Here is a 27,856-nt window from a genome sequence, read left to right on the forward strand (position 1 = left end):
TGATTTCCTTTTTTGTCCAGACTTTACGTTTATTTTAGCCTCGCAATAATTTTTATAAAATACACTCAAATCTATCAGTCGTGTAATGTCACAATTCAATTAGAAACTCAGCTGACACAGCAGAGCCGTGCCGCGAATAATCCAATGGGAGGTCGGAGTCTTGGGATTGCACAACAGCAGCATGGCCACCACAAAGTTGGTACTGTGTCCAGTGGTGGACAGGACGCCGCGTCTCTCGGCTGTCTTGTACATGGGACACAGGTAATTATGACGCTCGGGCAGATCAACCCGCTTGAGTGGCTTTAGCCATATCAACGGCATCGTATCGAACAGTTCCCTGGGACGGGACTCGGCCAGATACTTGCCAGTCCGATCCCAACGAGCGCCCTCCAGAAAGATGCCGTACACGTAAACCCCATCCTCCGGTGCATTCACGCCCTTCATTTGGTTCTCCTCCAGCTGCAGGACCTCGTAGTCGAAGGCTAGCAAATCAATAGATATGACATACTTCCTAGCGTAATTCTGCTGGGCTCCCGTGAGGAAGGCTTGCGTAAAGAAGAAACCGGATAGCCAGAAGGTCGAGGGAGCTCCGTGATCAAACCAATTCTGTAATGATATTAATATGTCAAAGTTCTTTAATCTAACACTGCATTTGGCTCACCTGTAAAAACTCTAAGCGTCGAAGAAAATCGGTAATATAGCTGCCCAAAGGCTTTAGACTGGGATATGATTTGCCGGCCCACATGGCAGGTATCTTGGCTATTAGCACAGACTTGTATACGGCTTCCACAGCGGCAGACATTACAACCAATCCTGTGGATGGATAAGTTTCGGTAATAGTAATATAAGTCTATTTAGTATATAGTATATGTAAATATATGGTAGTATAAAGTCATGGCAAAGACCAAAATATCACAATTACGCATCTTATGAATTATTCAGTATTCGATATATTAATATATCTGTTTGGTATATTAATTTTTTTAAAAAAATACCTACAGTATAGCACAGTCTTTACAATTTAATAAACTCATCAAAGTAGCCTAGCTAAACTACAAAAATAATTAATTATGTCATGAGTGTTCAATAGTAAATGCACTTCCACTGAAACACAAAACAAAACTCACAAAAATACAAAAAATAACACAGTCACAAAATTACATTCATACATTACATTCACTATTACATCCACATAATTACATTCATAATAGCTACGCCCACATAATTACATAATGCCACTGTACAAGCTACCAAAAATAGATGAGGAAAATAAAGCAGGGCCCGTGAACAACTCGATTTTTCTGCAACCTCCTGTAGGCCTAAACAGCAACAAACGTGTCTCGTTCACCAAGTGGCAAAACAAGGACGAAAGGAAGCTTGGACAAAAACAGCTACCATCATGCTTGATATCCAGGACTCCCGGACGCATGCCTGGCGGTACGTCCTTAAGAAAAAACAAATCAAATACATATATAACATTCAAAATATACACAGGAGCCAACAATCCAGCGGAGCGCAATGTGGGAAGGCTGCCTCGCACTGACAGCGAGTGTCAGTTCAATGCCCCCGGATTTGCGTTTCTTAGGGAACAGGACACAACGGTCAACACCCACGAGATTAAGATGAGTGCCAGCATCGTAATGAAAAAGGAATTGAAAAATAAATGCGATTTCTTTCCGAAATATGTTGACCCAAAACCCTTCAAGGATCAAAACACCCAGACGCTTTACAGGTAAAAAAGTCAGACATTTTGTTTTTTAAACTTATGCTTACTTATCAATCTTACCCCTTAGGGAGTCCTCTGCACAGACCCTGCCCTATTTGCCAGAGGTTTCAGATGCAGAAGTAGCAGAGACCCTGGAGCTGTTTTCCCTTCCCACTGTATTGTGCGGTGATCAACCACCTGGACTTCACGAAGTTGAGATCTTGGATCGTGCCAGGAAGCGATGGTCCTTCAGTAACGCGCTTAAGATACACTACAAAAGGATGAATAATAGGGCGAGGAAATTAGCTATGACCACCAAATACAAGGCGATTCTGGAGGCATTTGAGTGGGAACAGTGGATCGAGCGGGAGGAGTACATTCAGGAGTGTCAGATGATGCGACTGAACATTGTGATCAAGATGTTTGACAAGCGAGAGAGGGAAATGCACGCCGCCTCCAAGTCGCGGATTGAGAGTGCCTGCGAGCGCATCGAGCAGCGCCGCCAGGCGGGGTTGCGCAAAAACGAGATCGAATTCCAGCGGGGAATGCGACGTCTAGAGCTCCAAGTCACCAAGACCCCGCGGAAGTGGGTTAAGCAGACTCCCATGCAGGCTCTGGGGTCCTCGTGCTCCGAGTTCTATGGTCCTATGATGAGGCACGGCGTCGATCCTGCACGTCGAAACTTTGAGACGGTAACCGGACGCAAAGCATTTGACATGAGGATCGACGACCTGGAGAAGCGAGTGAACATGCGCAATCTGAAATGTCCCTTCAGAAAGCTTAAGGACTTGTCTAAACCCAAGGAGTATGTCCGGGAGTATGAGCAGAACTTCTGCAATGAAGCCAATTTACAGAAGCTCTTCGAGAGCCTGAAAGCGCTCAGATCCCAGGTCACCAAGGAGAAGGAGGAACCGAAGTGCCTGAGAAAACGAAGGGTGCTATTAGATGAAAGAACCAGTTGGGATGGGGTCACTACCTATCTCACTGACCTATACGATTTCGGTAATTACACCGAAAAGAAGCACGAACAAGTGAGAGAGGAGATGAAAAAACCTCCAGGTTACGACAGTATAGCACCGAGCTATATGCTCAATCTGTTGAAAGTCGAAGGCAAGCTTCAGGAAATGGAGGCTATGCTGAACGTATACGAGGGCTCCTACATCGGCTGGGTCATGCAGTTCCTCTCGGAGGAGATGACCCGCCTTTCCGAACAGCGCAAGCTTCACTTCTTTACGATTTTAGCCCAGAAGGAGCGCTGGCGCCGTGAGGCAGCCGAGGCGGGATTGAGGCAAAAGGAGAACGAGTTGAGGATGATGTACGAGGAGCTGTTCCAGCAGTCCAACATAGTCAACAATAATGTTTCGAATGAGTATATCGGCCAGATTCTTCGCAAGGATATGTACAATCTCGTAGAGGGTGAGGCTGCTGCGTCTGTTACGGAAATGGCAAAGCAAATTGATGCGGATATTAAGCGCTGGCTGGAGAGCTTCAAGCTGATCCAGAACCCCCTCACATTTGAGCTTCTGCGACATTTACTTGCCGGCATCGTTTCTCCCGATTTGGAAGCGGCCCTGAAGCGCCACGAAAGCGTCTTAGTTGCACGGCATATAGTCGAGGATGTGATCTTTCCAAAAATGTGGACTACACTGGATCCGTTTGACATAGCCACCACAATGACCAGCGATCTGATCAGCCGCCTTATCGACGACGATCTCTATCTACTCTCCTCGGACAGCGAAAGCGAAGGACCGCATAGACCTTCCTGGCACGAGGCCAATGCCATTATACGAAAGCTCATTAGACAGGCAGTTCCCGGAAATCGCTGGAAAGAGGAAACTGAAAGGATTGTGGCAGAAACCTACAACGATCTCTTCGATGATGTATTCGCCAACATTTTCAATCCTCCGCCGATCCGTCCCAGCGATTTGGTTGCCCTACATCCGACCGTATCGCATAATGTCATTAAAATGTCTGACGATATTTGGGAACGCGAGGAATCGCAGTCGTCAAAACAAAAGGCCTCATCGGGACGAGAATCTGAATTTATTTCCATGAATATTTTGTCCTTATTAAGGAAATTTAAATTTGACAATGTCACACGGCTGTTGGAAAACCTGGACGTGTACAGGGGTGATGAGCAGGTAAACGATTCAGACTTCTTCTTAAAATCAATTACGTTAAGTCCGTGGAAGAAGAAAAAATCTGTAGAAGAAGATATATTTAGCATGAGAAGCAGCCTTTGTTTAAGCAAACATAGCGATTTGAAGTCGCTCAAGGGTAGAGGCTATCGAGTGATGCTGCCATCGGGCCGGGAAAAGAAGTCCGCTAGCGAGAAAGATACGGATGGTGTACCCATGCAAACATCAAGTGCTGATTTCATAAATAGTCTATTAATTGATATAGGAGAAGATGCAGAAGATTTACTGGCTTCTGATTTAGAAGCGATTTCAACTTCACCTGACGCGATGCAAGAATCATCAACCATCTCAAAATTGTCCAGGCCAGGTACAGGAGGAGATGAAGAAGATGTGCCAGCTTCTGATTCACAAGCTGTTTCAAATTCACATGACGCGATGCAGGAACCATCACCCATCTTAAAACTGTCTAGGCCAAGTACAGGAGGAGATGCAGAAGATGTGCAAGCTTCTGATTCACATGTAGTTTTAAATTCAAATGACGCGTTACAGAAACCATCAAAAATGACTGGGCCCAAACCATTTACCACAAGCACCTCAGCTTTTCAGATACATCCGTCTGCCTCAACACCGATAGAATCGGAATCATTGGGCTATGAAACCAGCACGCAAGACTATTCAATTTCTGATCCTAACCGAGACTATAAACGTGATGGGTCCATGGTTTTAAAAGCTTTTAAAGACCCAAAACGATAGATTTGGCAAATAAGAAGCACCATCAATCTCACGCATCTCAATATTGAATCAATATCAGTATATGTATTGATGTACAAATTAAATTGTTTTAAAAATTGACATCATGAAGAGGAAAAATCTCGATAGATTTTTTTTGTAATGAAGGCACAATATCACCCCAAAAATCAGTGCCATGTAAATTATATAAATATGTTTCATCTGAAATATCTTAGTATAAGTGATTAAACAAGTTAAAACAATGACTTACCCTTGATTCCTTTTCGCAACGTGATCAGACTGGTTCGGATCGTGTTGAGCAGGACATTAAAGCGCACCATTTCCTGCACCAGGACCGTGTTCATGCTCTGATGGTACAAAGTGGGATACTTGAGCAGGGCCGCGTCCCGATCAAAAAGCTTGGGCAGCTTGTCTAGGATATCGGTTGCCACATTGGTCACCACCTCCTCGGGAGTCAGGGCCTTGGCACCGCCGCTATCATCGGACGTGGCGCTCGTATCCTTCAGAGGGATTTGGTACATAGCAAGGAAGGGGGGACAGGTAGGGTAAGTGGGAAGGAAAAGGTTTTCGGGAAAGCGTCTACTGAGCGTTTCTACATAGACCCTTTGGGTTTTTTCCAATTTCTTAAGAGCAGCGTGTATTAAATTGGAGAATTATAAGAATATAAATGTATGAAGCTTTGTGGGATTTCAAGATATGATTAGCCGGCACTTACGCGTCGATCATAGAGGTCCTTTTTTAAGTGTGAGAAAAAGCGTAATAATTAATAAATGTATTGACTTAGGAGCTAAACAATTCCCTTACCCAACGATCCTGTTATGGCAAGCAAGTAAATGTAGGAGCAATAAATATATGCAGTAATGTTTAAGTCTTACAATTTTTTGAAATTTAAATTGTAAAGTGTAAAGCAGGCTTAAGTAACCATTAACCTACATAGTACTCACCTGTGTAAGCAGAGTGTGAGAGAGCAACATGTCCGTTTCCTTTTGATCCCTCATAATATCCGCATTGGCATGGAAGCCAAAGATTGCCGGCGACGAGATCTGCGGCAGCTCTTTTGTGTAGTTCAGATACAGCTCCACTTCCTTGAACACAGGCACATAGTACAGACCGGAGTCATCGAGGAAGTGCGGCTTCTCAAGGTCGATAATTTCCGGGCAATAATACTGATTGAGAATAGTTTTTAACGTCCGTCGATCCCAGTCGTCCGTCACTCGTCCACCGTAGTTGCATTCGCCCGTCAAGTACCGCAAGGCATCGTAGTTCACAGTCTCGTATTGGTTGAGGAACATCCTTAGCTGCATCAGGGATATACGGAGATCGGTTTCGTTGAACTCGTAAGGAATATTCCAGCCGATTGGGCCAAAGTAACGCCTCTCCTGGATGACCGCATGGAAGAAGCACAGCGAGTAGATGAGCTGCTTGAAAATCCGGGGCTGAGTGCAGGACTCGTACCACTCGGGATCACTGATCGGATCGCTGATCATCGAGCGGAGAATGTTGGAGCGCAGACCCTTGGGCGGTTCGTTGGTCATTTTGATGCCGTTCTGCAGCACCACAACCGGGAAATGCTCCGCCGGATAGGAGGTGAGCCACAGCCGAAAGTCTGGATGCGTGGAGTCCGGCAAGAGGTTCTCACAGACCTTCTCCAGGGATGGCATAAAGCTGGCCGCCAAATGGCAATTCTGAAGCACCACCCAGTTTCCCAGCTTGACACCCTCGTCGATCATTTTCATGGCAATGGGGCCCTGGCCCTGACCCAACGATAGCGAGAATAATCGATTCGTGCCAAAGCCCTGATCCTCGGCGAACTTCAAGAGCGTAGCCGTGGGATCCGAGCCAGGTGTCAGGATAAATATCAACGGAACACAGCAGTGAGAGTCGGCGAACGAGGCCATCAAATCGAATTGCGGCGGATCAACAAACCGAGCACCCAGCTCGCCGGAAACAAAATTGAGCACAGCCGGCACCAGCTTATCAGGCCGGAATACACGGAGAAGCAGCAGCTTCTGGAATACGGAAAGTCGTTTCTTCCAAGTGCTAGGTATATCGTTATTATCATGCGGTGTCCGCGAATCAAAGTATGTCTTCCACTGGGCAGGATTGTCACCTATGTCCTCGCGTAAGCCCTTGAAATTAGGCAAATTGTTGAGACGACAGAGCTCGTCCCAATTCTGGACACCCAGCCAGCTGGTGGGATTCTTGTACGGATTCTCCAGACCAATGCCTCCCGTCAACAGGAACATCCATTCGGCGTTGTCAATCAGATTTTCATGCTTCATCAGGTTGATGTTCAATATGAGCGAAAACAGCAACTTATCCTGTGTTCAAAGGTCAAAACATTTCATTACACTCAAAGTAAACTTAATTAAATTATTTTCAATAATGTAATTATCTCCTGAATATTCTAGAATTACCAAGGCAGTAAGTTCAACAAAAGTAAGAAATGCTTGGACGATAAATAATACATCTAGAGTTTCACAATTTAAATATGACGATATATAAATCGATTTTTTAGCTCTGATATATATGTGAGAAAAATGGATATTATTTAATATACAGTGCATATCGAAGGGAAAAGGGAAAGGGAAAAGGGAAATAATAAATGATTTATAAAAATAAAAAATCTCTCCAAAAAATACTTTCTGAAGATATGTCCTGTTCTATTTCTCTTAGTGCATCATCGCACATCGGAATCAAATGTGATGGGATGTGAATTGGGGCCAGATTAAGGGTCAGGACTCAGAGGCTCATTTTCGCATTAAATGGGTTCCAACGAAAGGTTGTCCAACTGAAATCAAAAGCATTTCCACGAACAGGCGACGATGTTACTGTTCTGATAGCAATTCACTCGAGTTTTCCTTTTTATTTCTGTTGCACACAAGAAAATTAAACGTCAGGGATCAAAGGTTAGCTTATTTCAGGGCAAAGATGAGGAGCGGACGGTGGACGGACAGGGCATAATTGACTGAAAATAGCATAAAGGCAACTTTGGATTATTATTTCCTCTTTTTCCACTAGCTAGGTACATCCTTTGATTGCACCCGCAACGTAATATAATTCGAGCTGTACAGAGAAATAAAAAATGGAGATAATCTAATCAGTGATGGAAATTGAAAAGGACATGCTAAAGGGTTATTATTCAAGTGAAAATGAATAAAAAAAACAAGCTTGTTAACAGTGAAAATAGTTAAAGCTGCCTGAGCTTTTTGAAAATGCCAAAGACATTGCTTAAAAGTTCCTCGATTTCCACAGTGGATTTTCGTTAAGAGGCGCATCAACCGCTTCAATAGTGGAAGTGAAGTAAAAGCGAAAATACTGAAAAATTATTTAAAAGACGTCGAGAGGAGTCGAGTCCAGTCAAGCTGCAAGCTTGATGCTCAGCCACAAAGCAAATGAAACGCAAAAGGAGCAGAGCACGCTTCAAATGTCACATTATCAGATTATGCGCAATTACGGTACTAACGAGGCCAAAGGGCCTCGCATACTGACCAGCGAACCGGCGTTTGACTATAATTTGGTTTACTCAATGGGCACTCACACGCTCGAAGAGGCTCCGACAGATGTTGACGTACAGGCTGAAGGTAAAATGATTCCTCAGGTCCAACAAGCGGGCCGCAATGTCGTCCACCTTTTCCGTGTTATCAATGGATGACATATACAGGTTGACAAACCAAACCAGGCTGTACTGGTACATGGGATCGATGTTGGCCAGCTCCACTAAGGGAAAAGAGTTAACATGTAGTAACAGTAATCAATTGATTCAATTGATTTCAAACTTAATGGAAATCCCTTACCTATAGTAAAGAACAATATGGTGGAGTGCTCCGCTATAGGAACATAACTCAATCGTGCGATATCTATCTGCTTTTCGGTGGCTTCCGTGATGACCTGCTTCTCATTGATGTCATTGGCCAAAGCCTTGGCCGAACTCAATATCTGGACTGCCGTCTCATCCTCTAGGATATTTTCAGCGGATGACAAAACTTCCAATATCTGATCTTCAGTCTCTTTAAGCATCCGTTTATTCTCCGCACCCTGGACAATCAAATTGTTCTTTTCCGCTTCCAAATCGGGACGTTCTCGAGCCACCGTTATGCCCAGCAATTGATCCTGCAAGCCCTGAGTGGTGATCATGAAATTCAACAAGGTTACCTTGACTGCCACATCGGGCAGATAGTGCGGATTTCGCAATTTAGTTGTCATGTAAAATCTGTAATTAAACTTTGAGTGAATGCTACTTATTTTATTACCTCACCTCACCTAAAGCTATGATTATACTCTATGACAGAGTCACCCAGTTTAATGCAGAGAGCTCCGCCCTGTTTAAATAGCTGCTTCAGCAGCACAGACTCCAAAATCGGATCCAGCTCCTCACCAATGTTCTCCAACAGAACGGGCAGGCCAAATTGAATGGCATTCTCCATGACGCGCGTATAATCGGCCTGATTAAGACGAATCACGCAGAGTTTGTTGTTCTTCTCATAGTTTTTGATCCATTTGTTTGCCTGTCCCTGTGGATCAATCATCAGAGGCCAACGACGAGCATTTCTATCACACAATAAAGTTTAAATTAATATAACGGATTCTCCATATAAATATATACATTTGTACTTTAAGTGATATAATAAATGCAAGCAATTTGTCAACATCCCACAAACAATGGATGGCCAGGCGAGCTCATCATCAGTTTGTTGAAGTTGGAATATTTAAAAAGAGAAAATACCGCATAAATACACATTCAATATTTACGTCAATAATTCATAAGCGTAAACCCTGCCAACCATTTGGCGATTCTAGAATCGCCGGTCGCCAGAAAGAGTCTTCTGGGAGTCGCGGTGGCGATTGTTGGAGGACTTATTTACAAAAATCGCCAAGAAGAGTCTTCTGCGAGTCGCGGTGGCGATCATTGGTGAAATAATTTTCGAGAATCCCGAAGAAGAGTCTTCTGGGAATCGCGGTGGCGATTGTTGAATGACTTATTTACGAAAATCCCCAAAAAGAGTCGTCTGCGAGTCGCTTTGGCGATTGCTGGACGACTAATTTACGAAAATCCCCAAGAAGAGTCTTCTGGGAATCGCGGGGGCGATTATTTGGCGATTTTTTTAGCGTTAAAAACTAGGAAATGAAGGAATGAGGGATTAAAGTACCGTACATAGATGCAAAGCAGAGAATGCGTCCGAAAGCAAAAGAGTTATACAAAAACAAATTGCATTACATTTGAGTGAGAATAGGAGTAACAACCGAACGTCTTTCAATATTTCTGTGTTCATTTAGTCTGACTTCGATCTTTTGTCTTTGCGGTCGATCTGTATGTAACTTTCAATTGTTCGGTAAACGATTTTTGTTTTATTTATTTGTTTTTTGTTTTATATTCTTTGGAACTAAAATGAGTTCCTAATCTAAGGCAATTAAGCGAATGTTTGATGCTATTTATCCTGAGCCACAAAAACGTTTTAAACCTTGTGAAAAAAAAGAAACATGTGAAACAAGTGAAAGAAGTGAAACAAATAATGAAACTGACTTGGCGAGGAACAAATACAAAACGTATTTTCAACGATAAAAGGTATTATTTAAAATAGTAAAATAAATAATTGAAATTAATTTAATTTTAATTTTCTTTTGTATAGGTGTAGGTTTAAGAAAGTTCCCGAATTCTTTTGGATTTGTTCATGCGCAGGATAGAATAAATAAGAAACAAAAAGAACTTAAAAATGAAGGAAAAGAAAATAAATATGTTAAATTTAAGCTTAGTTAAGTCGAAAAATGAAATGAAGAAAAATTATGAAATTAAATAAAGAATGACAAAATTAAAAAAACAAAAAAAAAAAAGAAATTAAAAACTCTTATACTCTCTTAAGGCGACACTTCAGCGACTCTTCCACAAGACTCTTCCGCGACTCTTCCACAAGACTCTTCCGCGAGTCTTCCATAAGACTCCTCTGGGACTCCTTCAGAAGAGCCCCCCGCGACTCCCTTAGAAGAGTCGCATTCGTAGGTACACTTTCTCCCAACAGAAGATTGGAAAGCGATCAGAATGCGATGTCGCAGGCGATCAAATTAATCTTCTAGAAGAGTCGCAGGCGACTCTTCCGCGATTGAAATGGTTGGCTGGGAATAATGCTATAGAAATATTCCCTGTATGGTATGTGTTGTGCTTGTGTGTATGCTTGGCGGGTTTATGGAATGAGTGCCAAAACCACTGGCTTCAAACATGCGCCAATACATCATGCAAACGTTAAGCCACAACCCAGAACTATATCATCAGGGCCCTGAAGTCAGGGACCCTGTGCACAGGGGGTATATCTTATTGAATATAAAGAGAAATTGTCTGTTAGGATGTACCAAATCACGATTTAAAATATCGCATTTTTAAATATCAAATTTAATGTTTAAATATCGAGATTAGAATATTCTTTTACCCCCTCAAGTTAAGCCCCTGAATTTGGCTATATAATTGTAAAAATACATATTTATATAGGATATGTGAATACATCGATTGCGGTTGTACTGTGTGTGTTTGGACACTGCATATGTAGGTATAGCTGTTGCGATAACTCACTGCCACGGTGGCGGAAAAATTGGGAATGGAAATCGGGACAGGGGGTATGGGAGCGACAAAAAATACGGAATGGAAGCGGAGCGGGGAAAAAAAAACAACAATAAGTTGCAGCAGCAGCCAGCACATGACAAATTCACACCGAATACAAATTGTTCGTGCGAATGAATGAGCATTTTTGTAAATTGAAAACTTGATGAATGAAAAATATTTGATGGAAAAACAAAAGAGCAATGTGCCGCGCCTTCGCCATCGCTGTTACCCAAAACAAAAAAAAAAAAAAGAAAAGTCCCAACAATTTTTTAACAACGAATTCCAGTTGAAAACCCCATACGAAGGACCAGGACACGGAATACAATAGAATCCCCACAAGTGCGGGGTCTAGGTAGGCAGTTGCCATGTGAAAAATGGTTAAAGTTCAAAGCGCATCACCAGGGACGAATGAACAGATAGGATTGGAAAGGATAGAACTGTTTGTTGTCACAAAATAAAAACGAAATATCTATGGCAGATAGTTGTGAACACAAATAAAAATGCAATGGCTGGCGAATCTGTTGAATGGAGTTTGGGGATTTCCCGTTTGCTGCTAACAAAAATAAATAAATAAAATAAATCCTTTTTTTCATAGGAGCCCTTGCCATGTATGTATGTATGTTTTTATTCAGTTGGTGAGGATTTATACTTTTGATGGTTGAGAGAAACTCAATAGTATAGGTGATTTTAAATAAAAATTTGCTGGCAGCAATTCAATTTAGTAAAAATCAATTTAAATGGAAATGCTCTAAATGGTAAACATTTACCAATACTTGGAGGCTTAAGAGCTTAAAAACTTATGAATTATTGAAAAACAACCTGTATTCCAGGATTCATTTAATTTTCTGCTAACTAAAATATCAATCTTCATGCACTTTAAATTAGTTCTACATTTATTAATATGAAAATATATATAAATAAATTAAACATTTAAAATATAATGCTTTTTTCTCTCACTTTTAACTTGTTTTATATATAAAATATCCCTTGACCAAAACTGTAGCAAATACTTTAAATTCAAACCTTCAACACGAAGATCTACAAATTGTTTTCCCTTTTTCAAATTAACATTATTTAATCAAAAACATGGGCGTCTGCCTGGCTGTCGTGACCCTAAAAACCTGCTGCCCGAAATGGAAAATGGAAGTCTCAACATCTACGTACGTACACCTGACACCCAATATATATGTACATGGACATCGCTTTTTACGAGGCTGAAGACGTGCCCAGAGGAGGTCACCATATGCGCTACGTGTCACCCGAAATATTAAGCAAATGAATGTTAATAGTAAGGACAACATCGCAGTCACCCTCTCCTCTTCCTGCTGGCCTTATTTGCCAAACACAAATACAAATTCATCCATATATGTAGGCAGGCGAGGATAGACAAAAGCCCTAAACTAGAGAGTAATCCCCAAGGATGTGCAATCGTCTATCGCTGTCGCATCTCGCATCGCATCGCTTCGCTACCCTCGCTCTATGTAAAAATTAAACCTAATCCGCTCTGGGCGCACATTAATCAATTGCTTATACAGGGCGAGTCTGGAGTTTTCCTGCCCGCATCCTCGCCTTCGCCCTCCCCTCCTCCTTCTTCTCTCCCGTCTTTTTCCCAAATTCGAGGGCCACGGACCCCTCAGGTATTTTCGGGCATGCTCCAAATTACTTTGAACACTTTCGTGGAAAGCAGCCAGGAATTTCCTTTATTAAATCGACGTGGAGTGGCATGTGGCCCAGGCCCTGGCCCTGGCCCTAGCCCTGTCTCTGGCCCTGGCCCTCTGACCTCCGAGAAACCCACCAGATGCGTAATACACGCATCAAACATGAAAATTCTGCCTGCCAGCCTCCCTCTATTCAAAGCATCCTCTTACACGGAGGAAAAATTGATTCATTTGTGGGAACTAATTTATTATAATAATATTAATGTCAATTGATTATAGTTTTAACAACAAAATTATAATTAGTTTTTAGATATTTTCGCTTAACAAAGTTTTTCATTAAAATCCATCAGGGGGAAAATTGATCTATCAATAAGTCGATGTCCATTTCTATATAAGATTTATATCGTCAAATCAACGGAGTAACGAAATACAGATGTTATTTTAACATCCAGGACTTCTAAAATTATTTTTCAGATGGAAATTTTTTCTACCAGTGCTTCTCATCTCAACTTCCAGTGCCCTTGTGTACCTTTGGCTGCTACAGAAGCCACCACCGAGCTGGCGTGTCCTGGCAACGAGTTCTCCTGGCCACATGCGGGTACGCTGCTTAATGCGCGCATGCATCCCTCCCCCGTCCACCGCCCCCTTTCCGCCTACGAACACCTACCCCCGGCTACTGTTCCCGTTTTAATTCCCCTTCTCCTTCTCCTTCCCCCTTCCCAATCCCAGTTCCAGTTCGCGGATGCCGTGCAGCATCCGGTGCTGTTCTCACACTCACGCCGCTAGCACGAGGCGTATCTTTAATTTTCCTAATACGCGTGAATTCTAACGTTTTATGTTTTGTAATTAGAAAACGAAGAAACACAACAGAGCGGGAGAAACGATTCGGCGGATTTCGTGCCACTGACAGGCGGCTTGGCCAGGGCCATAATTACCGTGTCAGGTTGTTTAATTGATGCTAGAGAGCTGGCTTAGCGATCACCAGGGGAGGGCAGAGCCAGCTGCTGTCATACATTGTGGTTAAGGTATACAAACATGTACATACATATATATATATGATTGGTTAATACTTAAACAATAAATCTTTTATAGTAAGCCCTGAAACTAAATGGGTTTATCAGCAAAATTCAATTAGCAATCTGCTGTAATTTATTAGTTCTTAGATCAATTTTGAATATTTTTTATATTAAAGGAAAAATGTCGTGACCAAGGTGGTGTCTCTGTCCTTTTCCGAAATAAGGAAATGCTCCAAAGAGTATGTTTATTTAAATTCAAATAAGGAGTTTTAGGTTTAGAAAAGAAAAGAAAATACTTTTCCAAAGGCATTTCACCCGCTAAATACAAGTATTCAAATATACAAAACATATGTATACTATTCAAATAATGTATGTTTTGCTGTGCTATTCATTAAATGTTTGTGTACCTCTCTGTAATTAAAATTCGTATATATATTGTACTCACTTCATCATAATAGCACTTTCAATGGAAAATGCATCTGTGGGCAGGCCGCAAATGTTCCAGAAGCGAATTTCCACTGGTTCTCCCAGGACCACAGCCAGCTGGAAGTCAGCCGAGCAGGTCACGCCATATTCCAGGCACTTGGTCACCCACTTGCGGATTTGATCCACTCGGAAATCGATTGTGAACGGTCCCAAATAGGCAACGACGCCCGATGAAATCAGCACATCCCCAGTCACACTCTTGAAGCTGCCCTGCAGCATTTTGGCCGTTTCCGACCATCGAGTTCTCTCGCCACCCAAGCCAGAGATGAGCTCCTGGGCACGCTGCAACTTTTTGGTACAGGCTTCGTGTTCCGCCAACAAAATACTAAGGGAAATGGAAATTTCGATTTTAATCTAAGCAACTTAACTAAAGGTAAATTTTAAGTTGGTTAAAGGTAATGACAATTGAAAAAGCTACTTGTAGAAAACTCAACTCACCCATATTGCCGCAGCTGTTCGTCAAGTATTTTCTGGATTGCGGCCAGATTGGCCTCTACCCTGGCCAACTGGGCCAGCTTTTCATTCAGCGTTTTCATGGCCGCATTGTAAGTGGCCTCGGCCTCGGCTAGGGCAATCTTCTTAGGCGCCACCACCTTGGCGACCACATCGTACTTGGTTAGGGCTATGACCCACCTGCACAGGCCCTCGCAGGCCGTGGAGGCGGTCTTAATCTTATCCGGATCAAACGCCTCATTGTTGAGAATTCGCTGACCCAACTTCTTCATCACCTCCGGCGGAATATTATCCTTGTCGAAGTTGAGCAGGCTGTCCAGGAACTTCATGTCGCTAAGGACACGCTTCGACGGTCCCCAGTAATCCTCTACGGTTCCCACGCCATTGGGATTAGGTACTTTATCTGGCTTAACATCTTTCAGGATGCACACCGCCTCCATGACAATTCTCACGCCAATGGGTGGACTCTTCATGGTCTTGACCACGGCTATATCCGCTGTGGTTAGGGTGTTCAAAGCGGCCAAAGCTGACTCCAAAATCGGAAGAGCCTCGCCCAGCTTAGCATCGCACTCGTCCTTGATCTCTTGGGCCACGGCCGCCTGCTCCTTGGCCGCACTCTCATCCTGCTTCACAATTTCTCGCTGTTCCTCGGCCAATTTGCTATCTGCCGTCACCTTGGCCACCTGCTCAGCCACGATCTCGGAGGCTTCCTTCAGCTTCGGCTCCAGGGCAATCAGCTGCTCCTGCATCACGGCCACTTGCTGGGCGGCAATATCCAGTTGGGAAATGCCCGTCAAGTAGCGATTTCGATTGTTCGTAATGTTGCTGGAATAGGGGGGAAATTATACCTTGTTTAGGCTGAAATTCAAATCTTAATTAATAGAAATTACTTTCTCTTTTGGCTAAGCAAAGCCTTAAAGGTCTGAATCAATTCCAAATACGACGTGGGCGTCACATAATTGTATCTATGCAGCCTCGAGAAGAACTTCGCGGACAGGGCCTGGGTAGATGTGTGGAATTCCATGCACATATCAATAGCTGTGCGACGCTCCAGGGCGGTCAGCTCCTCGCTTGCCAGGAATCTTGTGGAAACGGCGAGCAGGGCATCCTCCGGCCAAGGCTGGAACCAATCGATCGTGCAACAGTTGACTATGGAAGGGAATTTACGGATGCGATTGCGCAGAGCATCACCAATGGGAGACATGGCCAGGACAATGTGAAGTTGATCCTTGCAGGTCTGTTGGAGGAAAAGTTATTGTGGATCAAGAAAGTAGAAAATATTCTATGTAGATTGTAGTTAAAGTGTAGTGTTCCTGTAAGGTGACCCCACCGTGACGAAAAAGTTAAAGAGAGCCACTGGGCTGCCATCCGTTTGGACGGCTTTGTCCCGCTGCTTATCGATCTGGGCCATCTTCTCCACCACCTCGATCTTCTCCTCGTTGGTGAAAAGATTCGGCACCTCGCCGGAGTTGAGCAGGTTATTAATATCCTCCAGGAAGGACTCGTCCTTGATCTGTAAGAGTCTAGAAAAGTTAGCGAGACCAAGGATAAACTGTCCAGGACACAGTCCAATTGCCAATTTGCGGTTCCCCCCACCTGAACGTCCGTAAAGAGGAACACGCCATGCATCTCAGATGCCCCAATTTTGCGTAGGATCGCCTTGATGTCCTCGTGATACTCGTACGGCCCATACAATCGTGTGATTTCCACCTGGAACAGCTCATAGTCGCAAATATGCGAAGCCAATCGAGTCAGGCTCTGGCGCCCGGAGCCTCCGACCCCGATGAGCAGAGCATGACTCCTCGGCTGCTTAATGATGCGACATATGCGCGACAAATGCTCGATGGCGAAGCGGAAAAGCACCAGATTCATGGGCTTCTTTGACATGTTGTTGTACTCCACCAGATATGCCTCCACCACCTGGCGCAACTCCTCCAGATCCTGCACCTCCACGTAGTTCTTGGTGTCCGCCTTCGGATTGGTAAAGTCACAGTAGATCAGCCGGCGGAAATCGGACTCCTGCAGCGATTTATCCTTTTCCAAAAAGGCGGAAAACAGCCGGTTGGGTTCGGTGTTGAAGGAGTTCTTCACCGTGCTGCAGATGTTCTCAAAGAGCCATGTGCGATCCGCATCCTCTACCAGACGATCCCCATACACTCTCAACACCTCGTGCACCCACAGTCGCCGCATAGAATTCACATCCTCGGTGGCCTCCGGCACGGACAGCAGGACACCCTGGATCACCCTCGAGAAGTCGCGCAGATTAAACAGATAGTGGGATTTGGCCGGGGTGGGGAGAAGGTTCAGTTTGGCGTCATTGTAAATGGTCATTGTGGCGCCCACGATCTCGTCAATGCAAGGATCAAACTCCTTAGAAAAGCCCCTGTGTTTTATTATTGAGTCGAGGTGAATATAACATGAATAGGTATTTTTTAGCAGGGATATCTTCGAAGTTCGAAGCTTTAAAAGCCTTTTAGAACCAAAATTAAGTTTGAATTTCAATCGATTCGAAAGGAAAAGTGCCTTTTGATTCTAAATATCTCGTAAATAAATCAAAAAGCTTGATTTAAATTTAAATCTGAATATATCAATGAAAAAAAATTGGCGCGGTTCCGCGGATTAGCAGACAAAAAGCATAAAATATTCAGCTCTATAAAGCAAAATATGTAAAATTTACGTTTACAACATTCCTGCAAGGCTTTAGAATTAAATATATTAAGAATTCTTGCCATACCTCGTGTCCAGATGCCACAGAACAATTTTGCTAAAGATAGTGTTCATGATATCGTTGTTAAAGTCATCAATAGCGATCACGTTGAAGAAGCGCTGGAAGCGAGGAGTCACCGTATTTCCTGTAGACGGCGGTCCCATGGCCACGATCATCTGCAAATCAATCAGCTTCATAGGCACTATATTTTTTCGATCGTACCACATCATGTGATCGAGCATCATGCGGAGCAGCTCGATGGGAGGCTGGGCACCGTAATTCTCCTTCAGCGGCATCGAGACGTCATCCACGAAGATCACAAAGCTATTGTTGAGCGGTGGTCCAAAGACACCTTTGCGACGCTTGTCCAGCTTGGACATGATGATGTCCTGCGTCTGATTGGCCGATGTCTGAGCAGAGAAACTGATCAGGAGAGGCTTAAAGATGGTCAGATCCATTTTCTTCAGCATATAATCGATGACGTAGACACTCTTGCCGGTGCCAGTGGGACCAACCAACATTACCGCCTTGCCATGCCGCACTAGATGATCCAAAACGGCTCCGACACGGACGCTTTCATTGGTCTGGATAATGATCTGATTCACGGGAATATCTCGGGGAATTGGCGGGGCGGAATTAACGTCATCCTGCCAGGGCTTCCACTTGCCCTTGCCCTCCTTAATGTACCTGTAATCGAACACTGATCCCTGCTTTGGTATTGGGAATATAAATGGCTTGGCCAAGGCCTCCACATAAAGATCTTCCGTGACGCCATAGGTATCGTAGAGATTTTGCGGAAAGGTCTTCTCCATCAGCGCTCTAAAAACGACGTTAAACTTTTCCCTGCTCTCAGCATCAAGGGCACCGCCGATTGACCAAATGCAAGAGAACAGGAATATTCCCTCCGTTTGGGCCCTAAAATCCAAATCAGATATGTTGGCCACATACTTTTCGTCCTTGAAGTCGTCAATAAAACACTCGAAGAAGTTCATCAGGCTGACCATGAGATTGGCGTCCGATGTGGGTGCAATTTCCTTCAGACTCTTGCGCACAATGTACAATAGAATGGGACAAAAGCGCGATATCAGCGTGGATATTAGTTGCTTGCTGACTGTATGGAAGGCTGCTGGCAGCGTGTTCTTCCACGAGGTCACCAGTGGCTCCCAACCAAGAGAACTCGGCTCCAAGTAGATCATGCCGCACCTAGAGACAGTGGCTGGCGAGGCCACCTCCAGGTCCATGGGCTCGAAAACCAAATTAGTGGTATTCGACAACTGAATAATCTCGCCGGACATCAGGCACAGCTTCTTGTTGTCATCCAGCACGGTGTTCATGTTCTCAATCCAAATGGCATCCACGGGCCCATCGAATATCAGCCACTTTCGATCTGGTGTATCGGAGACAGCAAAAATGCGATAGTTCACCGCCAGGATGCCGTCGCTCCATTCGTGGGACACGGCATCGAACTGGCCATACAGCTGGCCCATGGTAATGGCCTTGGGATTGATGATCGTATAAATAGCTTTGTTTTCAGATCCATCCTGCAGACAGTTTTGTGTTAAGATGAGAAATGTTAAATTCAAATTAATCACCAACTCACTGTCTTCTCCATGCATTCCAGAGCCTCTGCTAGGATGCGATATGTAGTTGATTTGCCACCAAAGGGATAACCCACCAACATAAGACCATGACGCACCACAATCATCTCATAAAGCTTGAAAGTAAATAAAAGAACGGAGAAAGTTGAGTCTGAAAACGAGCCAAGAGTAACTTCTTGTGCAATTAAGTTTCACCCACCTGTTGCACTTTCTCCAGGACAAAAGGAGTGCACTGCTTATTCTGATTATCACATGCCAGTTGCGTACACTTGTTGAAGAGCACATAATCGGCCTCTGGTAGTACAGTTCCTGGGAACAGATCAGAGGTAATGCCCTGGAACAGGGGAATATCCTGGTTGAGGAACTTGGGCAAATTGACATCCTTAATGGAGCGCAACACCAGTATATCCTCATTCTCATCCCGATAGCGGAGCTTCAACGCGCCCGCCGCCTTCAGCACAGATTTCACAGCCCTCATGCCGTAATCATAGTGACACTGTGTACTCAACTGTTCCGAACACAGGCGATAGGTGGCCACGATCTTAACGGACAGCGGCTTGGCGGTGAGGAAACCATACGAGTATAACTCAATCTCGGAAATGAGGGCGTAATCGGGCACCATCATGGCCACTGAACGGAAGAGGGCCTGGTGAGATGAAAAATATTGATTACATATTTATATGTCTAAAAATTATTCCAAAATTAACCTTCAGATTATCGGGCAATTCAGAACGTCCCGCGTAGCCAGGATTCATGGTAATGAACACGGCACAAGTGGGGTCCAATGTCAGGGTAGTTCCCTCGAACACCAAAGTAGGACTGCCCGAGTTGATGCCCCGCTGAATGGTCAGGATCTGCTGCGCCACCACGGATAGCACCTCCAGGTCGATGCGGTTGAACTCGTCGAAGCAAGACCAGGCGCCGCATGAGGCCAATCCCTTAAAGAACTTACCTAGGGCCAGATAGTCCAGGCCGTCTGAGCAATTGAATACTACGCACTGTTTGGCCACGGCCTTGGCCAGATCCTTGGTGGTCTCCGTTTTGCCAGTTCCGGCCGGACCCTCGGGGGCACCGCCCAAATGCAGATTTAGGGCAGCGAACAGTGTACGATAGCAGCGATCCGTCAACGGGGTGACCACCAGTCGAGGTGTGTTGCCCAAATACTCGTAGCCATAAGGCAGCGAGCAGTTAATCATGCGCGTGTCCAGGTTGTTATCCTCCCAGTAGTAGCGCAGCTGGCACAACCACTGGAAATCCTGCAGGTCCTCCACTCCATTTTGTACAATCTCGGCAAGCACATCGCGGGCATGGACATCCAGAACCACTAGGGCGCCCAAGGTGATACGATTCTGGGTGTTTAGATCCCCACGCACCAAGTCTACAATCTTGTTGATCTGCGCGATGCATTTCTGCAAGTACTTGGCCAAGGAATCTTTGGGATCGCTGCTCTCGAAGCACTCTGTGATCTCCAGGGTCCAGTATGTGAGCGAGATCGACTGAACAGTCTGTCCCGGCCAAGTCAGCACCCAAACATGGCGCACCATCTTTAGGTAGCTGTAGAAGGCCTCGGCTATCTTGTGGTGTAAACTCTTCTTCATGCTGATCTCTAGCTCCAGCAGCCACTTCTCCACTTGACCGCGGGCCTTCGACGTGGAGATCGAGTCCACCAGAGCCACTTCCTCGCGCTCCGAGGAACGCATAGCAATTACATCCAGTTCCTCTGTGAAATTTAGAGTGGAGATGCCCTCGAAGCACTTCTTCAAGTGCGGCTGGACACGTGTCGGGTCCTTGGTCTCCGACAGAATCTCCAGCAGTTCGTCGTTCGAGAGGAAGAAGAAACGGGGAAAGTAGAGACGCTTCTTCTCCAGATAGGCATTGAGACCCTTCTGGATAATTTCCAGCAGGGTGTAGGCCTTCTTCAGCTTGTCGTTCATTTTGTCGATTTGGACTACCACCATTACTTTCGGATCGGAGGCCACCTGTTTCATTAGTTCCTTCCAGATCTGAATTAAGTGGTAATTAAATATTATTAGAAAATACGAAGGACTTGAAAATTAAGAGTTTTCTTTGCAGCTAAAATGGTTTGAACTAAAATCGAGGATATCACTTGATGAACCTTTCTATCTATTATCGAAATATTAAAACTTAACTAAAATAAGAAACTATCTAAACTATTCTTAAACAAGCGACCGAAATACTCACCTTATCCACGGCACTGAAGCGGCGCCCCTCCTCGGGCATCTGCTGCTGAATATCCGGGCTGCTAAAGATGGGCTCCAGATACATCCAGGTGGCCTGCACGCGCAGCCACTCGTCCAGGATCTCCTGCAGCAGCATAAGCTTGGCCTCCCACTTGCTGCAAAAGGACAACAAAGGTTAGCTCATGTGTGGACCTGACGTCTGCCAGTGACATTGACAACCTAACAAAAGGAGAATAACAACTCGAAGGGCTAAGGTAAATTCTTAATGCGCCCCCATAAACTTATACATAATTTAATTGATTTCAAGAGCTTAGTGGGGGAGGGCTTTATGTTAAATATTTTCCTGAATATTTCATATATGCTATGTAAATGTTTGTGATGGATAATTAGAAGTATTATTGGGATATGTAAATTCATTACTTTTCCTAAATCCACCATTAATCTCTGTACTTACAGAATCTCCGCCTCGAATGGCTTGATGTACGGTGAACTCTTCATCGTCTGCGTCTTGATAATTTGGTCGTCCAACAGTATTTGAATGTCATCCACGGCAGCCAACTTGTATGTGCCAGAGTCTCTGCGGGAACATTTCAATTACACCCTCATTCCATATCCCGCATACCCACTTTAATACCCACCTGTAAGGCGAAACGGAGAACTCAACGCCCTCCCATTCGTTGACCATCTTGGCCATGGCTCGCTCCAGATTGTTCTCCTTGGTGGCGCTCTCCGAAATGGCCTCAAACTTGGGCACATACTCATCCAGCTGGTACTCGATGATCTTCTCAAGCGTCAGCTCTGGCGACACCTTGATGGGGAAGCCAATAATTTCGGATACCAACTCCCAATGACGGGCCTTCATGCCCGGATTGCCCAGCGTATTGATGATCGGCATGTGCTCGCGGAAGGCCTCGATCTGAGCCTTGACATCCTGGATCAGCTGCATTGTGGTCGGATGATCGCCCATCTGTTTATCCAGTTTCTGGATTATGCGATAGAAGTTCGCTACGTCGCCATCGATCTCGTCGGGGAAGAAGGAGCCCACTTGTGAGTGCATCCACAAATCGTACTTGTCCATAAAATCCTGCCCAGCATCGAAGAGGGTTTTGTAAGGCTTCAACTGATCGTGGGCCTTCTTTCGCATGGGATATTGCGAGAGATCCCAGCCATAGGAGGTCTCCTCCTCGTTGATTTGATCAATGGTCTCCATAGCCTGAACCAATCGTTGATCCAACACGCCCGCACGCTTTTTATACCGCGCCAGCTGTTTGATGTCGCCCCAGGTGTCGTAGGTCTGCACCTGTTCGTAGTAGGTCTGGAGTTCGCGGCGGAAGAGCTCGATGCGCTTCTTCAGCAGCTCCTGGTATTCGATCACCTTCTCCGCAATTATCGCGCGGTGCTGCTCGAAGATCGAGGGAAGCTTCAGGTACCACTGGAAGGAGTTGCTGTTGTTCTTGATTTCCAGCGGCGAATAGAGGGTGTGATCCATCAGCCACAGGATTTCACCCATATTAACCTTGAGCCTGGCTTCCATCTCGGGCACAAGGTTCTCCTCTGCATGCACCACATAGGCCTTCAGTTCCATCAGCTCAGCCGTATCCTTAGGTATAGTCAAAGCCTTCTTGGCAATGGCATCATACTCCTTTCCTAATCGAGAGATCCTTGCCTGCTGATCGGCCACCATCCTGGCCAGGAGATCCAACTGCAACTGTCGGGCCAGCGTTTCTAGATGCGAGATGAACTTCTCGCGGTGAAACTCGTAGAAGCCCATCCGGATCACAGCCCACACTTCCTTGCCGATGCGATCCTCCTTCTCCTTGTACTCGTACACCATTTCCGAATACTGGTCGAAGGTGGCATCGCTCTCCATGAAGTTGGCCACCCGTTCGGCGTCAATGCCATTTATCAAATCGATAAAGGGATCAAAGTCCTGCAGTCTCAACTCGGGTCCGATGCGCTGATCCTCAAGCATGGCGCAAATCCGGTTCTTCGTCTCCTGCACAATGCTATCCGGCACCGTCGGCGTGAGAAAGATCTTCTTGGACACAACCAGATCGGTGTAGAGCTTGCTTTCGATGCGTGGCAACTGCTGGATGCTCATGAGGATCATGTCTATGACGCGTAGCAGTTCGCTCTGTACTTTGGAAAAGCCGGGAATGAACTGAATAGTATCCTCGTCGGCCAGCATCACAGAGATCTCGAAGCCGGGATTTGAGTGCTGCGGAAGTTATTAATTATAAGTATATATTAATATAAACAATATATTTAAAGCATACTCCGTAGTCGCAAATAAAATCAGCGTAGGCCTTCAAACTTCTAATGCATATATCCTCCAACTGCTGCGTCATCAGGGCGGCCACGCAGTTGAAGAAGCGCTTCACCAGCGTGAAGCGCCGGATGTCCGGCAACTGGCCACGCTTGCTCGCCTTCAGCAAGGAGGAGTGTATCTCGCCATACCAGCTCTCCTCCAGCATGCTTTTGCCTTGGTCAATGTGGGATCCACATGTGTACTTTCAAGAGAAGTATTAAAGGATAGGGATAGGAAAAATGTAAGGTTTAATTTCAAAACAATCGATGTGGAAATAACTGAAGATCTCTTTGACACAATACATAAATTCTTACCACAAATCCAAATAATGTAAATGGAGTCTTGGTTTTGGAAAGCTCTTTCGTATCGATAAAGCACTTCTCATTATACTTTATGCTCCACAGCTCCAAGATGCTGGCCACACTTCGGTGTATGCAAAAGAGCGTTTTCATCAGGATGTTGCGATTCTCATCATAGCTGTCGGGGGGAGAGATAAGTGGAAGGGGATGAGTGGAGATGGCGATGCTTTTTATGCAAATTATCTCGAGAGAGAGAGAGAGAAGAAGAGACTAAGACTAAGGGAAACTTTTCACTCCAGCTATTCCGTCACAGCCCATTAAGCAGTGCAGGGAACCGCAACAGCCCGAGCCACAGGAGCCGCATAGCCACAGAAGAGCCCACCCACCCGACCACCGAGGCCATTGAAGGCCCTCCTTAATGATGCCAAATGCTCGAAGGCAATAAATTAGCAAACCTCACGCGGATGTGGATGTGGATATTGATAGGCCCATCGACCCAGTTTGTACCCCAAAAAGGAAAAAAGAAAGGTTTTGGGGTTGTTAGAATCCCCTAAAACAGAAGTTAAAAATCGTGAAAAATATATTGCCAAAATCATACGAAAATTTGTTTTTGTTTAAATAATTCAACACTCAAAAGAAGCAGGCTTACTGTTCCCACGTTCATACAATTCAAAAGATTGATGACATAATTTCACAAGTCCTTGTTGGTTATTGCGTCTATAATTCTATATTTGACGAACACAATAGACACAGTGTCAGCACTGATCCAATACGGTGATAAAGTCTTAACTTCCCGCCCCCTCAGAGACCCAAACAAACAAGTTCAATTCATTTTTAAGCATATCCTTTTGGCAATTTATGTCGAGCAGATTTTCAGTGCCTCTCTCCAGCGACGCACCCGCCCACGCCCAGCTTACTGTTGCTCATCAAATGTCAAACCAATACACAGGAGGACTTAACTTTCTGGCGCGCTTCCGCCTCCTGCCGCAGCAGCCTTTTCCACTTTTCCATTTCCGTGGCATTGTAGTTGAAAAAGTGCGGTTAAAAAGTTTTTGGCACGCCGCAAAGCGATTTCTCGCGTTCTCCCCCATTGCAAGCAGCTTTTAATAATGTCGCACCACGACTTTCGTTATTTTCCTTTCCTCATTTTCATTTTCATTTTCTTCACGCTGCTTTTCCCTTGCCGGCAAACCGGGCAACTTTGTCAGCGGCCGGAGCCTGAGTTATTTTCATAAGATTTTGCTCGCTCCGCCGACGCAAAAGGCAATTCATTTCGTAAAAATCGGATTGGGTTCTTAATCCACAATAAAGTCACCATTCGCTCGCGTGAATTTGCACATACTCCCACTCGTGTGCTGGGTGGCTCGAGTGCTTGGGTGGGCGTAATTGCATGTCAATTGCACGCTTTTGCCAAATGAGGAGCCGCGGCAGCAGCGGGAGGAGCCCGGGGAAGTACAACACTCGCATTCAATTATGGCAACTTTCCGTTCCCCACTTTTAGTCGCCGTCGCCTCTTCACAATGCCCGTTCGGCAAGCGGGTATAATTTATTTTAATTAAAAAATTTGAATTTCGCATATATGCGGGAAACGAGCGCTCCAACTTTAATTTGGGCAACCCATTGTGTGCCTTTTGGTTAAGTTTTGAAGAACGAAAGGTGTAAGCATTACACCAAAAACATTGTGAATATGTTTATTATGTTATTTTTTATACTACATATATAATTGCTATTTTACCATATAAAAAAAAAAGAAGGATAGTCTAAAGGGTATTAGAAACGTAGGTGAAGAGGAAAGATATATTACAAGTGCGCTCAATATCATAACATGAATAACTTTCAATATCGAACCTTTAATACATATATCGAAATATCCAAAATATTTAAAATATTTTTTATGTTTCTCATTTTCTGATTTTATTGCTAATTTATGACTGTACTAATTTTTATTGTTTATTAAAAAAACCTGCATAATTTTTGGAGGATACTCAAAGGAGTAACCCAGCGAAATTCATTAAATGCAACTTTTAAAAATATCGCTACCCAAAATATGGGCACTGGCTCTTTTTTTTTAAATACCCCGAAGATAATACCTTTTAATTTATAAAAATATGTTCTATTAAGTTATATATTTAAATTTTACTTTAGAGTTTTCCCCTTAAAACTCACCGATATCGCCAGAAGTTTGTCATGGCCTTGACCTCTCTTCGCTCGGCGGTATCGTATTTGCCACCAGTTCCCTCCTTAGTCAATCGATCCAGGACAGTGTGACGCAGGACGAAATCCACGACGGCCTTCTTCATGGCAAACACATAATCCGACCGCACCTCGGCAATGTTATCATTAAGGGCGGTTTGCCATTTGTATAGTAATGGTGGAACAAGGTCGGTGATCCTACAATAATGTACGGAATTACAATTGATTTTATTTCTAAATATTTAAAAAAATGTATTTTAAAATTGTAATTGAAAGGGAATTTAAATTAATGGTTAGAATGTACCCAAAATCCATTTACCAAAAATGGAATCCAAATTTTTTAAGATTAGATTACTGTTTCCTTAAATTTTTGGTAACTTAACCTAATCCGAAATAAAATTCAGTATAGATTTTTAAAATCCATTGACAATGGGGCCAAAAGGAGGCAACGAAATATTTAAAGTTAAGTAAAACAAAATTTGACAAAAATGGATTTGAAAATTCTGGGTCACCATTTGATATCGATTCACCTACCTTTTCAGGATCTTATTGCTCAACGGAGACACATGGATGGTGTCAATGCCATGCTTTATGTAGTAGTAATAGCGCAGAATTTCGCGCTCTTCCTGATCGGGAAAGGGTATGGCACACTGAGCGGCCAACTCTGGATCCTGGTCGTCGTCCATGTGCAGAATGAGCTCCACCAGCTTGCGCCGGAAGTGCTCTCGCTCCAGACGCATGGTCATGTAGTTGGTCTTCGCCACCGCGCTGTCACGCTTCTGCTTCCGTTTCGCGGCCGGCAGATTCTTGGGACAGAGGATGCTGTCGGGCAGGTCCGATTGCATCTTGCCGTCCAGCAGGGAGCTGGCGCACTCCGGCATGTTCAGCTCGTACCACAGGCGGCGCGATTTGTATCCGGGATTGGCCTTGGACTGCAGGATGCTCTGCAGCACATCGGGCTTGGGTCTGGTGTAAAGCATCTTGCTCTTGTCGCAGAGGCGGCGGGCGCCACATATTGACGTAAAGCTGGGGATGCGGATCTCTTTGTTCGGATTCTGACTGCCCTGCATGGTGGAACCTATTCGAATAGAGTTTGAATTTAAGTGAACTTCATGAAAATGTTGAAATGTTGATAGTAAATTAAACTTTTAAGGGTCAGTTCTGATGTAAATCTAAAAGTTTATTCTGATAAATGTTTAACTAAGTTAAGATTGTCGTTAAATTTTAAAGAATAGTAGTTAGATTGTTTGCCTACCGAAACAGCTTAATTGGCAATTGGTGTATTTTCATGATTTTATAGAAATGTAGCAATTTTTTCCCTCTACTCTAATAACGTTAAATAAATAAATAATTAATTTAAAAATAAATTCAAATATCCCGCTCCAAGGCAAGGTTGTGGTCTCTACTAAGCACCGAGCTATCGGTTGTTATCGCCACTATCGATAGCAGCAGCAAACAGCTGTTCAGCACACGCGACTGTCCCGGCTTTTTTGCCATCACTAATTAAATTGTGCAACCCGGAAAATTGTCAAAAATTTTTTGTTGCTGATTTCCAAAAACACTTGGAAAACGGTGAAATATTACTTACCGGCTTAGTCGTTTTCCCGGTGAGGCTAGACAAAACACAAGCGGTTTTGATTTTAACGCGCCGCAACGCGTTTAATTAGACCGACTTGATCCACACATACGAAGGAGTGGAAAACAAATGAAAATCACACACGTTTTCCGGTTGTTTAGAATGAATTGATTTTT

General features: G+C 44.3%; 2 protein-coding genes across 3 annotated transcripts; one reads left to right on the forward strand and one right to left on the reverse strand.

Annotated features, from left to right (window-relative positions):
- Window positions 1-9: 9 nt before the first annotated feature.
- Dhc36C (Dynein heavy chain at 36C) lies at window positions 10-27,832 on the reverse strand. Of its 2 annotated transcripts, XM_070289134.1 has the most exons (24): window positions 27,693-27,832; window positions 26,639-27,182; window positions 26,078-26,302; window positions 23,927-24,089; window positions 23,581-23,814; window positions 21,943-23,522; window positions 21,759-21,881; window positions 21,306-21,459; window positions 19,811-21,106; window positions 19,303-19,749; window positions 19,106-19,219; window positions 17,533-19,046; window positions 16,395-17,181; window positions 16,129-16,311; window positions 15,689-16,035; window positions 14,784-15,623; window positions 14,305-14,670; window positions 8,857-9,144; window positions 8,391-8,806; window positions 8,135-8,313; window positions 5,538-6,914; window positions 4,844-5,093; window positions 662-813; window positions 10-606 (listed from the first exon to the last, which is right to left on the reverse strand). In XM_070289134.1, the coding sequence occupies exons 2-24, from the start codon at window positions 27,172-27,174 to the stop codon at window positions 100-102; spliced, it is 12,078 nt and encodes a 4,025-aa protein (XP_070145235.1). In that variant the 5' UTR covers window positions 27,175-27,182; window positions 27,693-27,832; the 3' UTR covers window positions 10-99. The 2 variants fall into 2 exon arrangements, with proteins under 2 accessions (XP_070145235.1, XP_017037417.1); XM_017181928.3 differs by lacking the exon at window positions 27,693-27,832 and having other exon boundaries at window positions 26,639-27,266.
- On the forward strand, window positions 1,061-4,974 carry LOC108085359 (uncharacterized). The gene is made up of 3 exons (XM_017181929.3): window positions 1,061-1,437; window positions 1,495-1,732; window positions 1,794-4,974. Exons 1-3 carry the CDS (start codon window positions 1,233-1,235, stop codon window positions 4,594-4,596), a joined length of 3,246 nt encoding a protein of 1,081 aa, XP_017037418.1. The 5' UTR covers window positions 1,061-1,232; the 3' UTR covers window positions 4,597-4,974.
- Window positions 27,833-27,856: the final 24 nt, after the last annotated feature.

Source organism: Drosophila kikkawai, chromosome 2L (genome assembly GCF_030179895.1).
Source record: "Drosophila kikkawai strain 14028-0561.14 chromosome 2L, DkikHiC1v2, whole genome shotgun sequence".
NCBI lineage: Eukaryota > Metazoa > Arthropoda > Insecta > Diptera > Drosophilidae > Drosophila > Drosophila kikkawai.